Genomic DNA, 15,012 nt, shown 5'->3' with positions numbered 1-15,012 from the left:
ACATTGGGACAATTCACATATCTATAGCAGAATAATCATAATTACATTAATTTCCAGCATCTGAAGCTCAATTGTGTTTTTAAAAAGACAACAAGGTTTTGAAAGCTTTTTTCCTGTGTTCCAGAAATGCAAGTGGTCAAGTGTTTGAAACCTTATTCCCACCAAGTATGTGTGTGACATACTTTCAAAGGGCATCTCCTGGCAGACAATGTCCACATGTAGGCTAGCCGAGATGTCAGCAGATGTTGGCAAAGCTGTCGTGGGGTAGTTCGGAGCGAGACTCACATTGCGTCCTCATGTTTCTGGGGCCAGCAGAAACTTGACAGCCCAGAAATCCTGTACTTTGCTTTTGTTTTGCAGGAGGGAGGGAGGGGCATTCCTTGCTTCTCAAAGGACTATTTCTGGCCAGTTCAGGAGCCACAACAGCTGGCTTTGCAGGAAGCCACATCCAGCCCTCATCATCTTGAGCATCTGAACGTATTGCTAAGCTTTGGCGATGCAAGGGGAGAGCAGGGGTGAAGGAACTTAGCAGAAGAGGAAAACAAGGGCATCTCTCCATGCTACCACTACAATTAATTTTACTTCTTTTCCTGAAAAATAACTTAAGAGAAATTGCACATCTTCTGCTGAAGTGTAATTCTGCTGAGACAGCTGCAAAGGCAACTCTCCTCTTCAGTAAAAAAACCCTAAAATTTACAGGTCATTTCTATGTCTAAGTGCACAGTAATCTGAATCGGCTGTGTGTAAGGAGTAGGCTTCCATCGAGTACCCACACCACTTAAATCAGAGGATGGAGTCTGAAAGGAAAACTATGAGGCAAAAACTACAAAGCAAAGTTTCTAATTAATTAGGGAAGCAGAGGAGTCTCATTTGTTCTCCATTCAGCAGTATTTAAACCAAACAAACAACAGAATGACTCCCAAGATTAGACAGGCAAGTTTTTCCACAGGAGAAAGTGAAGAGCAATGAAGCTTTTGTGATTTACACCAGTTGAATCTGGTCACAAGGTACAGAAGTCATGAATGTTTTGGTAAGCCTAGGTGACTGCCAAACAAAACAAAAATAGGATCAGGAGATGATTATTCAGCCATACAGAAGAACTAGATGACTAATCATGGAGCTGTTTTACCCCATGAGTGGCTTGGAAGACACTAGCTTTTCATCCCATGGTTATGCAACAGCCAAGCAGCAGATAAATCAGGAGTACTGAGATCTTTGTTCACTCAACATAGTGGAAATACCAGAACTGCGCTCCCAGTTATTAAAATGCTCGATTGGATAGAGCTTTATAGAAGTATCTGCAGAATAGCAAAATTTCTTACCTCTGCTCTGTGTTAAACAATGCAAAGATATGTTTGCTTGACATAAAGCTCTTTTCAACATCTCGTACTTTCAGGTTGTCCAAAGGAAGCATATACTTCTTCTCTTTTTCCTAGGGAAAAAAAAAGCCACAGAATAAAACAACACTACGCGAGAAGTCTCAAAGAAGCCTGAGCTCAGCAAGTTCTGTTTAGTTGGTAAAACCTTTGGAACATTTAATATCATAAGGGAATACCCAAAACTGAAATGTCTGCTGATCTTTCACGGACATATCTGCAAGAGAAATCAAACCTCAATTCCAGTTCTCTTTTTCACTGACCCTTATAAAACATTTCTGCATTAAAAAATTCCCTCTCAAACACATAAGCATCTACATTTATTCTTCTTCATTCCTCTGAGTTCTAAAAAGAAACGGGTCAGAATTAACTAAAGCAAAAGTATCTAATCAATACAGAACTCTTCTCCCACGTCTGTGTAGCAACTGGAGTAACCTGTGACATAAAATTAATCTTTGTCTAGAATTACCATTACTAATTATTTAGGGGTAGCATTTTGATGATCCCAGAGATAAACTTTCTTCCCTCCAGTGGAAAATACAAACATCATACAAGTCAATCAAAATCATACCATCATCAAAGTTTTATATATACCCCACAGACTCTAATCTAACCAGGTCATTCTCCAAACAGCCGGAATGATCTATGCACACTGGGTTAGCCCAGTGCTTTCACATTTCCTTCACAATTCTAGTTTACAGCACAAACACTATAGTTTCACCTTTTCTGGATTTCTTGCTCCCTGTCACTCCAAATTAAGGAGTTAAGCTACCTTATGACATCAGAACAAAAAAGCCCTAAGATAATGAGCTGTTCCTATTGCATTAAACTTCCTTGAAGTCCTCATACAGACAGATAAACCAGGGCAAAACTCTCAATTTTGCTTTGCAAATACAACTGATGAGTAGAAGTAATTCAAGGACAAAAGGGGCAACCCCAGTCCTCGTTTTGAACATCATAGTTTTGCTGATGATGGTACTACCACAGTACACGGTGCCAATACCATGGCAGCAATGGAGCAGGGCGAGATTTATGCCCTGAATTCGTGTAGCAGATACTCATGGCTGCTCTGTGACTACAGAAGTTCAATAAATCACCAAAGATGGGAAGCTTAGGATTCATTCACATCCATTATCATAGAATCATAGAATGGCATGGGTTTCAAGGGACCCCAAGGATCATAGAGCTCCAATGCCCCTGCCATAGGCAGGGCCACCAACCTCCAGCCTGGATCTACACAAGGTTGCCCAGGGCCCCATCCAACCTGGCCTTGAACACCTCCAGGGACGGAGGTGAAATGGGACATCACTTAGGGTGGTCAGCTAAAGGAAGGAGTATGCGTGTGATAATAGTTCGTTGTATGCCCTAAAGCAGGACAAGAGGGACAAACCAAACTAGGACTCATTTTTTTCTCAGTATATATTTCTCAAAAGAAATACACACATGTAATTTCCACTGCACAGAACTGGAAGAAGTCCTAACTAGACTGAGATGTGCGTACTGTGACGGCAGATGCAATTCCACTTGGCTAATCTTCAGCAGATTGCAAAACTAGACTGGATGCAAATGTACCTAAGAGTGAAACTATAAAAATACAGTGACATGTCCAACAACAGCTCACTTTCCTAGACAGCTTCATAACAGGCTTCAGAAGAGGAAAAAGCATATTTTAAAGGCTGGTCTGGAAAAGCACCATTTCTACTGTCTTGTCTTTTTGAATACAAAAGTTATCAAATCCAATGTGGAAGTATTACATAAGTATCTGATGGATTTTCAAACTGCCTCTAGCTTAGCCGTATCCTAGAGTTATTACCCACAAAAGATCGTATGTAATATTTTCTTTTACTTAACACCCTCACCTAACAACAATTCCGATGAAGAAGTCTAATTCTGTGCCAGTCTCTAGCTATTTATCACAGGTCATAGAATAGAATCATAGAATCATAGAGGTTGGAAGGGACCTCAAGAGATCATCGGGTCCAACCCCCTGGCAAAGCAGGTCCCCAGCTCGTATTGCACAGATAGGTCTCCAGATGGGTCTTGAATATCTCCAGACGTGTCTATATTCTGCTTCCAGGGAGTATATATGGTCTGAACCTTTGGGGTTCTCCCTGAAGGGAGACTATGCTGTCATTCCACTCAATAAGCATGACCACTGAAAGAAAACCACCTAAACAAACTAAAGTCATGATTTACCAATAAAAGAAGCAAACAAATAATAGCAAACAAAACTCAATAAAGACCATCTAGATCAAATATTTATGTATAAAAATTAGAAGCACACTGTCCTCTAATACTGACTTTTATTGATATGAACTGCTTTGGTATTCTAAGCTTATGTCCTGAGTAGCTGTGGTAGCATTTAAAAGCTAACAATGTGATAGTTTCGCTCCCATGGCAAAGTGACAGACACTTGAAAATTATCCTAGCACAGACACTCAGGAGGACACAGACCAAACTTCGTAGTAAAAGCAACCCATCCTTTTCAGCTGGAAGCCTCACTGCATGGTAAGATACTTTGTTTTCAGTTTCAAACACTTAAGACAGGCTATATAAAAAAAAATTGGGGCAGAAAGATCAATCTCATTTATTCCATCATAACTAATTAAAAACCCTAGATGACTTTAATGTTTATTCTTTAAAACTCATCTTTCACTCTTACAGAATATGCTTATAATGATTTACTATTCATTTACGAGAATTTTAAGAAGTTTCTGATGAAGTGTTTGTTCTAACAGATACTATTTACTGACAAACCAAGCAACCACAGATGAGTAAAAATAGAAACCGATGAAAAAACTATACCAAGAATCCGATTGTCTAAACAAAAATTCCACAAGCAGGAAAGTTGTATAAATGTCTGATGCCAAACTGTGAGAAAGTGTTTCTTCTGCAGCCACCAGGAAAAAGGAAATGCCTACTGAAGGCTAAGAGATGGTTGGTATTTATTTACATGGCCTCCTACCCACATGCTGAGACAGGGCAGCTTCCAAGAACGGGAAATCATAGGGTGCCTATGCTTGAAGCTAACAGAGACAGCGTGTCACATACAAGAGATCAGACCTAAATACCGCTTAATGCCAGGAGAAAGGTATTGCTGCAACATTAAAGCCTGGCAGCAAAGCCTACAGCAACATGTCCCTTTTTTTCAAACAAAGATGAAAAAAAAAAAAATACACGAGTGGAGCATGAGCCAATTCAACAGCAGATAAGCCCCACATCATTTCAGCCTTGGTGCAATTAATATTGTTATGGCAGGGCAAAAACCCCCTTCAGCCAGGACTATCTGTGTGCGTCTCCCATCCTGAGAGGCTGAGAACATAAGAAACAGGGAATGTATGAAGCCTGGGAGGAATGGGGCTAGGCATACTTCTAAAAGTGATGACATGTACATAACTGTGGGTCCAGTTTGTCCCCCTCAGCATTTGTTCTTTTTTATTTATAGATTTTTATTTTTATAATGGGGCAGAGAACTTAAGCGTGACACAAGGGGAAAAACCAGCACACGCTGATCTCATGTAGAGACTTTGCCTCTCTTTTTCCTATACAGAGCAGAGAAGAAGGAAAAAACAGGCGGTAGCACTGCCCATTCCTGTCTCTGTGACATGAAAAAACACCTCCATAATGCACATTAGAAAAACAAACCAACCTGCTAGCCTGGGGAGGCCTTCCCACCCTCGAGACGATGTTTCACCGCTCGCGGGCATAAGTAGTGCTCACATCCTAATGGACTAGTCCTGTTCTCTGACAGGCGAGTAAGCTGCCAGGAACTGACAGCATGATGTAAATATGCCATATTACAACTGCCCCTTCCTTCTGCAGTGTTTAAACGTACTAAAAATAAATACTGCTGAAGTTCAAAATGGCACAAGGGATGCAAGAAATACAACAGCAGCTCCCTGCCCCCCAGCGAGGTCTCAGCCAGCACTTCCAAGCTAATGAACTTCATTTCCAGCCAGGGGCAGAAATTATTCTCTGCTTTGGGAACTTTGCGGGCTCCATCAGAACAGAAGAAGAAACCTTGGACCCAATGCCAGCTAGCTGGATTACGAGGGGAGCAGAATTCATCTGCTTCAAAGGAATCATTAAATTCTTGCAGTTAGCAAAGGTAATTCTCATTTTTATTTGCAAAGTGGTTACCACACAACAGCAGTATGCAAGACAAACTCTGCTCCCCATTTCATAGCCTGAGGAACAGAACCAAAATTCATGTAGGACAACTCAAATATATGATGCTCTGAAAGGCATGTCTGAGCCAGAGCATTGGCCTAAGTGCACCTCCAGTTACACCATGGGGGACTGAGCCTGCTTGGTTTGTAATGCTTTTTAGAATATCAGCTTCCAATCTGGGGGTCAGGCCACCAACCCAAACCTGTCTATTCCAACTGTCAGGATCACAAACCCAAAGAAATCAAATGTCCAACTGGAAGTGAAGGACACGCCAGAAAAGTTGGAACAAAAGCTGGTTTAGAGCAGGATTCAGTACTGAAAGTACAAGTCTCAAGAGCAATCACTGCTTACGGGTAGCAAACATAGGTACCCATGGATCCACCACTAGTACTAGGCATGAACAGCTACCAACATTCAGGAACAGAATGAAAAACTACTTTAAAATCACCAACAGAGGAAGGACAGCTTTGAATTAGAGCTTAGGAACAGCAGACAAAAAAGGCTGACATTTCTGCCCCTGAACTGGATTGCCAGAGTGGCAATCACTACTCTGTACTTATCTCCAGGTCAGTAACTCAGGTCCAATACCTGACCCATGGGCACTGCGCTAGACCTTGGGTTTGCGAGCTGCCGGGCTCATGATGGGAGAGGCCTGATTAGTGTACCCTGCAATCAGGGTACTAAAACACATAGGTGGGACACCAGAGCCAAGCACTTACTTAGCAAAGCAATTTTCCAGCAGAGGCAGACAATAATACCAAAATGAAGATGTTCTACAGCACCGTTCCCTGCTAGACGGCGGGATCACTAGCCCCATCTTACAGACGGGAGCTGCTCTCACTGCCTGTGCAGAACAGCCTGCTCTGTGGCATCTGACAAAAATGCAAACTATTAAGATGTCTCATAGCAACTTTTACAGCATTTAAATCAGTATCCAAGAGTTAACCATATTCTAACTTTATATATACCCAAGAGAATTTTACTGTGTTTCTATTTCAGTTTATTTTTCTCTCTCAGTTTAGAAAGCCACACAGCATCTTGACAATGGTCTCTGCTTTACCACACTTGGCTTTAAAGCATGCTCTGAAAAATGAATCATGAGATACTTTCATATTGCTGCAAACTTTTGAAGGAAAACAAGGCAAGTTATTTTATTACAGACAACTTAGCAATGTGGGATTCAGGCCTGAACACGCTCCTGGGTACAGCTGTAGAAAACATAATTCTAAACTGTCTATAAAATGCAGGAGCTGCTCTAACAGAAAAACAATGCGTCCATAAACAGCCCAACGTTTTTATGAAAGGCTCTGCAAAAGAATACTTAATAAGCTGCAGATGACAAGACCATGTTTCTTCCACCTACATACCTCTCCCTCCAGACTTCTACCATCAGCTCCTACATGGTTTTGGTTGGTTGATAATAAAGCATTGAAGCCAAGCACTTTTCCAACAGTTTCTTCTCTTTGACCACTGAAAGCAGATTCAAACCACCACAGACACTGACTCCTCGATAAAGCCAGCCCCCCACGGGGGCATCAAGAAGCACTCTCACATATATAAATGATTCCCTACATGCCAAAGCGTCAGCTTTCAGACAAAAACTGAACAATTATCATCTCACTCCCTGAGAGTCCTCCCCAGACAGTTGGGTCACAGTTCCACTATGCCCCACTATTGCCCTTCCTGCCCTGCTGTCTCTGTGCCAGGAGAACTCCGTAGTTGTGCCACACCACAACAGACGTACCCCAGCTGGAGAGTTTTATCATATCACAGAATCACAGAACATTAGGAGTTCGAAGGGACCTCAAAGGATCATCTAGTCCAACCCCCCTGCCAGAGCAGGATCACCAGACTAATCACACAGGTATGCATCCAGCCTGGGTTTGAATGTCTCCAGAGAAAGAGACACCACAACCTATCGGGGCAGCCTGTCCCAGGGCTCAGTCACCCTCACAGTGAAAAAGCTTCTCCTTACATTCACATAGAATATATCTCTGTATTGACAAGAACAATCCAGTATGAAATAAATCCCCATATGTGGTGGTTCTCTAACACACAATTAAGTGTCATCAATGACACAGAAGAACCATTATGCAATGTTAAGAGATACAACCCTAGGAAAATGCTAGAGGATAAAATGTGAGCTCCAAATTGAAATTCACTATACGGAAGTGCAACGGTATTGTCTGATTACAGGAAGAAAGGAGCACGTGGCACAGAGCACAAATACCAAACCTTACATCCCTCAGTGTTTCATGGTTTTACTCTCTGCCACGGAGTGAGTTCCTTATACAATTCAAGCCTTAAAATGCCAAACCTGAAACTGCAGCTGAAAAAGGAAGATCTGATGACCGAATCGACCTATTACAGGTCTGAAGGTTTAAGCTAGTAACTTTTTCAATTCTGCATCTGCAATGTTTTTTTCTAGGTAATTATGAGCACTCCTGGCAGTGTTTCCTAACTTCTCTTTACACATCTGCTTGTTTTTCCCCGATCTTTTGGTACCTTTTCTCATGACGTATTATTAAAAATATTCAAGAAGTGTGTTATATCCCTGGTGTTTCTTCTGAATTCAGCTATGGTGATTAAGCCTGATGCTAATGTTAAATCAGTCCTCAGTCTTGTCAACGCCTTACTCATTTCCCACAGTGTTATTCCTTTTTTTTTCCTCTCATAAGAACAAGTATTATATTTGTTTCTGCACTTTCCTTCTGCCCAGACTTCTTCAGGAATAGAACCACAAGAGTCCACAACTCTATTTGAAATACTTCATCCTTTCAAGAAATGGTCACTGGTGTCTTTCTTGAAAGCAGTTTACTATCCTGATACATTTCAAGACTTCACAGGACACCAATATAGGGTGTCTTTACAGCACTGTTTTGCAGCACAGCCGTCTAGCTTTAATTTGAGGGTTTACAAGGAGCTAAAGATGCAGCTTGCATTCACACAGCACACACCAGAGTAGAACCTCACAGCCCACCTGCTCAGAGTTAGAATAAAGTTCATTCTTAGCTTGGATAGAGTTAATTTTCTTCCTAGCAGCTGTTCCAGTGCTTTGGATTTAGGATGAGCGTAATGTTGATAACACATGGATATTTGTAGTCATTGCCAAGCAGTGAGGGACTCTTCAGCTTCTCATGCTGCCCTGTCAACAAGGTGGCGGGGGCACCACAGAAGCTGGAAGGGGACACAGCCAGGACAGCTGACCCAAACTGCCCAAAGGGATATTCCACACCATATGTTGTCATGCTCAGTATGGACCTGGGGAGGAAATGGCCAGAAGGAGATGTGGCTCAGGACTAGCTGGGCATTGGTTCTGGGTGGTAAGCAATTGTGCTGTGCACCACTTGTTTTGCATATTCTTTTTTTTATTATTCTCTTCCTTTTCTGTCCATTAAACTGTCTTAATCTCAACCTACAAAAGTATTACCTTTTTTTCTGATTTCCCCCCAGGCAGTGGGATGAGGGAGGAGTGAGCAAACAGCTCCATGGTTGTTTTAGCTGCCTGCCAGGTTAAAGCTAGACAATTTTCACAGGTGGAAGGGCTGATCTTTCACTGTTCTGTGCTGTTGGGATGTGCTGTCAGTAAAAGGATCAATCTGAGAAAGGGCCTGATGAAGAGGAAATATCTGTTTAGCTCCTATTAGTTAGGATCTTGAAAGGTCATTTTGAATTTGGGAAATCTTGTCTGGGAAAGCAGCCAGCAATTCCTCTGAACTGAAGTGGTGCTGGCATTTAAAATTGAGAGAAAGCCCCAACTGATGAACCAGTTGACAGTCTGGAAAAATTCTGCTGGATGTGTCTACTGGCTGCTCTGAAGGTGGTGGTGGTGGGGAAGTATCCTTTGACCTTTCTATCCCTTGTAATGAAGCCTGCTTATGACAGCTTGCTTTTCTCTACCGGTGCTCAAGGCTTTATTTTTCACTCCTCACCTACTGCTGATCATCCAACAAGCACATGGGTTTGTGGGAGCGACAGTGCAGGAGGAAGGGCTTTGGTGCAGCACGTCTGTGCTGGCACAAAGCACAGAGTGACAACAACATACCCACTAGATTGCTTTTTCAGTTGGGTACAGCTCTCCACTCATTCAGTTTACAATTTTACTTATTACACATGTGTGTTTGCATAAGAATACTTTGTTTTTATATATGTGTACACACATTTAGGATATTTTTTTAATCTTTAAAGACATAATTCCTGAAAACTATTCTCTTTGAATAGAAGTGCAGCTCAGATTTCAGCCTTGAGAAGGTGATGGTCTGGGTGGATGAACCACTCCAGTTCTAACAACCTCTTGCATTAGGAATACTAAGTTAAGGCATTTCTTAAATGTCTTCTAGCTTTTGAATGCATTTCAGTTTCTATAAAATGGATCCTAGAAAAACTCAAACTCAGGAAGCCACCACTTTTCTTTGGGTACCAACTAAAGCAGCTGAACAGACACTAGACCCTTTGTGCACGCGCATGCGTGCGTATGCTGGGGGGGAGGGAGGAAAATCCTTCTTCCTAAAATAAAAATGATAAATACACAATTACATAATTATGTTAAAAAACATTAAGCAGGATTTTCCTGAGGCGACACATCTGTCTCTGCAAGACTCCTGAAAATGCAACAAAACACACACACACAAATTAGTTCATGGCATTTACGCTGCCCTACTTGCTTGTTATCATTAAAAGCTTTCAGACAGTAATCAATTTTACTGTGGTGGAGATTACTGCAAAATGCATTAAGAAGTTCACGCCTGTGGCAATGGTCACTGAAAATATTTTGGAAAGCATCCCAGAAGTATAAGACTTTTTCCAGACATCCGAGAGAAACTCTGCTGTGACAGAACTTCTGGTGTCAAGACTTCTCCCCAACCGCCCCTCTTTCTTTTTTTTTTTTTTTAATAGCAGCATTTTTTGAAAGGTACATTTCAGGTTTCTTTCACTCTACTTTTTAGTTTTTGGGTTTTTTTTTTTAAGCAAGCCAAGATACTTGGATAATGGAAAATGTTAACTTCTGAGACAACTGTCTGAAGGTATCTCCTTCCCTGCTCTACAACATATGCATAAATGTACTCTGGCATTTTAATTTCAAAAGAAGAACTGTTGAATCATAACAAAAGAAGGAGAAAACCACCTGCTTACTCTATCATAACAGCATTTCTGTTTTTTGGTAAAATAAGTAGTCCTGGGGATGTTCCCATATTAAACAAATAAAACTGAATACACCATAATCTTCAAGCACCGTTTCTACTTCATATAAACAACATTACCTTCAAATGCTAAGCAACACAGGCCATCAAACCTTCCAAGGACCAAGTTTTGAAATGTGTCTCAGAACTGGACAAAAAAAAAAAAATCCTAAAGTAATTATGTTGATTTGCAGAAAAACCTGCAACCCTCTGCCCCTGGAAATTAATGGTTATTACACTGAAGCCTGCTTTAATAACTGAACTCAGAAAAAGGAGCCTGACAAGGACAGACATGGGAACGTGGAGAAAGAGGTTAGCAGAACATCCAAGACATCATGAAACTATCACAGCTTAGAAACAAGCACGGGCAGCAGCAAAAGATGCAACATCAAAGCATTCTTTAAAGCTACTGCCATTAAAAAAGTGCCTGTGAGGCACTAGGCAGTCTTGGTCTGTGACTGACTCCCACCACCACGATCTATGTGTGGAGGGAAGTGTGTGTAGCGGAGCTGGCCGACATGGTGGCTCTCTGTCTGCCAATGCTGCGTGTTAATGTCGCAGTGCCACTCACCAACTCTTCCCATGTTGGCTTTTCACGTGTGAACATGTGTACCATGAAGGACACCCGACGTGTTGCTAGCTCTTTTGACTGCACCACTCAGCTGTTCCCTTGCAGCACTACCTGGAAAAGAGAGGTCCTGCCCAAGAGCACCCTAAAAGAAAAGCACTTCAAGCTTACCACACACCTTAACAACTGAAACTACTGCCTTGGCCCCACACTCTCTTTTAAATGCTGTGGTTATCTTGGATAGAGGTTCAGCAGGCGGTGCCACAGTTTGGGGAAACATAGAGCAGCACCCCTGGGAAGGCAGGAACAGCCTCAAAGAAAGAGGCACGCCTGTCCAAGTGTCATCACTGCGCTTTTGTGTGATGGCAGAGCTTGATTAATTTCTTGACAGATCACCTTCAACAGTTCCCTACACATTCACCTCTGTGCCCTTGCTGAATCAGAGCAGCGGGATAATACCTGCACACCAAAGTCAAATACAGAAAGTATCAAAAATATCAAAGACTGTCACAAACTCATCATGGAAGGCAGTCCTCCTGCAGGCCCAGAGCAGACAGCGCTTATGCCCAGTAACAGATTATCCAAACTGGTTTACAGCTGGGTAGAACAGACAAGAAACAGGCTAGTGAAATGCTCTGCAACCATAAACTTAAACCAAGTTTTCAGTCATGTGTTTTTAGTTTCTCTGCATTGGAGGTGACAGAAAGAGGCTTCTGCTAAGACACAGATCGTGCACTGCCACAACCCAGTCCTATGAACAAAGCTGGACTGCCACTGTGCAGTGTGAGAGGCATCGTGCAGAGGGAAGCGGGGTGCTGATGTCAGGAGACGACATCTGGGATGGTTCTGGCTGCCAGATTAATTTCCACCAAAGCAGCCACAAAGGCTCCGCCAACCAGAGACTCCGTTATCAGCGCTGTGAGCAATGAGCGCAGAAACCGGGCAATGAGAGTATCTCTCAAGGGTACCGGCACCTGGGAGGAGGCATTTCCCTTGCTCCTGCACCATGGATGAAGGTCTTGAGTAGCTGCCAGACTGAGAATCTTGCAGTTATATTCCTTTGCTATCGCTAAATAACATCCTTGATAACTGTGAAAAAATACTTTAAATTGTTTTTCTACTTTTCTCTTCCAATCCAAACTAACATCAAACCTAGTCTCTTCTTGCTATGACATTTTAAATTATGTCATTTCTCTGTATAAAATAACATCATCTTTAAAGAATTCCACATCCCCTGTGCCTGGATTCCTGCAATCAAGTATTATTCAGATTCATACTTAACACCCTCTTCTGTTCCTCTTTTATTTTGCTTAGGGAGGAAAATAGAATTGAATGCACCATTGTGTAGACTAGAAGTTGCATTAAGATGACGAACACCTGCATTCACTTAATCATCTCTGTTAAGATACTGCCAGTTGGACTTCCCAGGAATACAATTAGGGAAGGAGCTCTTTCCTAAGAAAAAACCCCCACACTAACCACTGATCAAATAGCTGTATGAACTATCTTCATCACGCTCTCAAAATCTGCAACGTGCAGCTTGGATAGCTATCACTGGTGCAGCAATACTACGGAAATAAAGAGTCAATATACAAGATGCTAATTTGTTCTGCAGTAGAACTAACTCTACATGCTTCACCTCAGCTATCCTGGGAAACATGCAATGTCTTAAAAAGTCTCCAGGGGTTTCAGAACTAAACTCATTTACAATGCAAGAGGTATTGGCATTATTGCAAACACAGAAAAGACAACAAAAGGCACCCTGAAATCAGAAAGGTGAAACGCGCCTGCAGGACCGCTTAATTTGTATAGTATACAGTTGTATTACAGATGAGAATGATAACACTTCTGCTGCCTTGGAAGAAAGTGAAATATTTATTAGGAAACACAGCATTTCCTCAAGAATATAGGTCTTCACCAGTGCTGACTCAAAATATTGTAGACTATCAATACACTGGCAGGACACTATTCTATTTGCAGAGACTCACTCCAGAGTACATGCACTAATTCTAAATAGCACTGATATACGGCACTGAATTCCCAGACAGTCAGTCAAAGCTCTGGGCAGGAAACCAAATTCCATGGTTTCTTTTAATTTATTTATTTTTTTTAAACACTCTGTCAAAACACTCCTATTACTCGTTCCTCGTGCTTTGAAAGACATACTCCATTACTCCTTAACACCGTTAGCTTTTACACATACTGCAAGCAGCAAAGAACTGCTGCTGAAGAAAAGGTATCACAACACTGCCATACTGAGATTGTTTCAATGGGAAAGAGGCACGGTGACAACTACAGTCCAAGGAAGGAGGAGGTAACTACTTCACAGACATGGGTACAAACATTAATTTCAGTAAGGAATCTATAATAGCGAAGCTATCAAGTATAACACCCCCAAGTTTATAATTTTCCACATATAGATTCATTCTAGGGCTGATTCTGAAGCCTGAATTCATGCAACTAAGCCTCACTGGTGTAACACATCTCAGCAGTAGTCAGTGAACTAATTACACACACACTGATTCTTAATACAATCTTTTAACCTGTTTCAAAGGAGGAAAGAGCAACATTCCAGACAAACATTTTTCCACCCATTTTGTTTTCAAGCCAAAGACAGAAAGCAGGGAGGACAGCTTATTGCAAAGTTGCCCATGCAACAAAACATTTAAAAATACAACACAAATCAAAATGTTTCAGTCCTCTGCTCTCCCAAATCCTCAAAAAAATTAACTAAAATGCTGAAAAGAAGTTAATTAAAAATATTCCAAATCTGCCTATTTAAATACCGTATGAAGCAATCTGATTTTCTGTAATCAGTTTTACATGTACATTACCCAAACTGTACGTTTATTCTAATTATTTTCTCCATTCATTTTGCTGAGATAACACTCTAATCCCCTTTGAGAATATTTTCAAGGTTGTAAAAACTAGACTGTCTAGCAGTTTACATTTATTTTAAATGTCTAATAACATATTACACTGAAATGAGGGGTTTATACTAATACATGACCAAATTATATAATTACTCCTAATTCCAAGAAAAAAGGGCATGGCAATAGACAAGACTAAATGCACATATATTTGAATTAAATACATTACAGAACCATTGCCCTTACTCAAAAGAACTCCAACCATACCAAGTGTTAGAAGCCTGGAAAATTTACAGTTAGAAGAAATTGGCAGTCCCCAATGGAAGCGGAACACCTCAACTGCATTTCAATCTGCCCTGAAATTGCACTTTAGAAATGGGGAAGGGGAAAACCTAATTCAGACAGAGGAAAAATACACTTTAGTCCAAGAACACAAAATGAAGATTTTTAAAACTAAATTCATCAGGCAGCTGCACAGAGCCTTTCCAGATGCACCCCAATTCCTTTGCTTTTCTTGCGTTCACTTCTATTTCCCCACTCACCTCTCACATCTCCTGCTGAGGACATCTGACACAAGAAGTGTTTTTAAAGATGGGAACTACTCAAATGCAAAGGCAACTTCAGCCACAGATTGCTTGTGGACAAAGACCACGACTCCTAGGGACTTTTTGCAGACAAGGTCACTGGTTATAAAGAGACTGAAACCATATGTTGCCATCTTACTGAACAGACACTGCCTCCTTCTTCAAGGTAAGCGAAGACAGGAACACAGAAGCCTCTGGTATTTTCAGCAGCCATATACAAAACCCTAGGCCCTTTCAGAACACAAGGATGCAAGATCACCTTGA

General features: G+C 41.4%; 1 protein-coding gene across 4 annotated transcripts in view; it reads right to left on the bottom strand.

The window, feature by feature from the left end:
• DNM3 (dynamin 3) overlaps window positions 1-15,012 on the bottom strand; it is a gene marked incomplete at both ends in the record, with an annotated part of 176,822 nt that overhangs the window by 65,133 nt on the left and 96,677 nt on the right. For all 4 annotated transcript variants that reach the window (XM_084266457.1, XM_084266458.1, XM_084266455.1 and 1 more), the window contains one exon: window positions 1,323-1,432. In XM_084266457.1, coding sequence (XP_084122583.1) covers window positions 1,323-1,432 — 110 coding nt within the window. The remainder of the gene's footprint in view (window positions 1-1,322; window positions 1,433-15,012) is intronic.

Source organism: Gallinula chloropus, assembly GCF_964237585.1.
Source record: "Gallinula chloropus genome assembly, chromosome: 6".
Taxonomy (NCBI): domain Eukaryota; kingdom Metazoa; phylum Chordata; class Aves; order Gruiformes; family Rallidae; genus Gallinula; species Gallinula chloropus.
The sequence above is the reverse complement of the archived record's forward strand: the minus strand, read 5'-3'. Positions and strand labels throughout refer to the sequence as shown.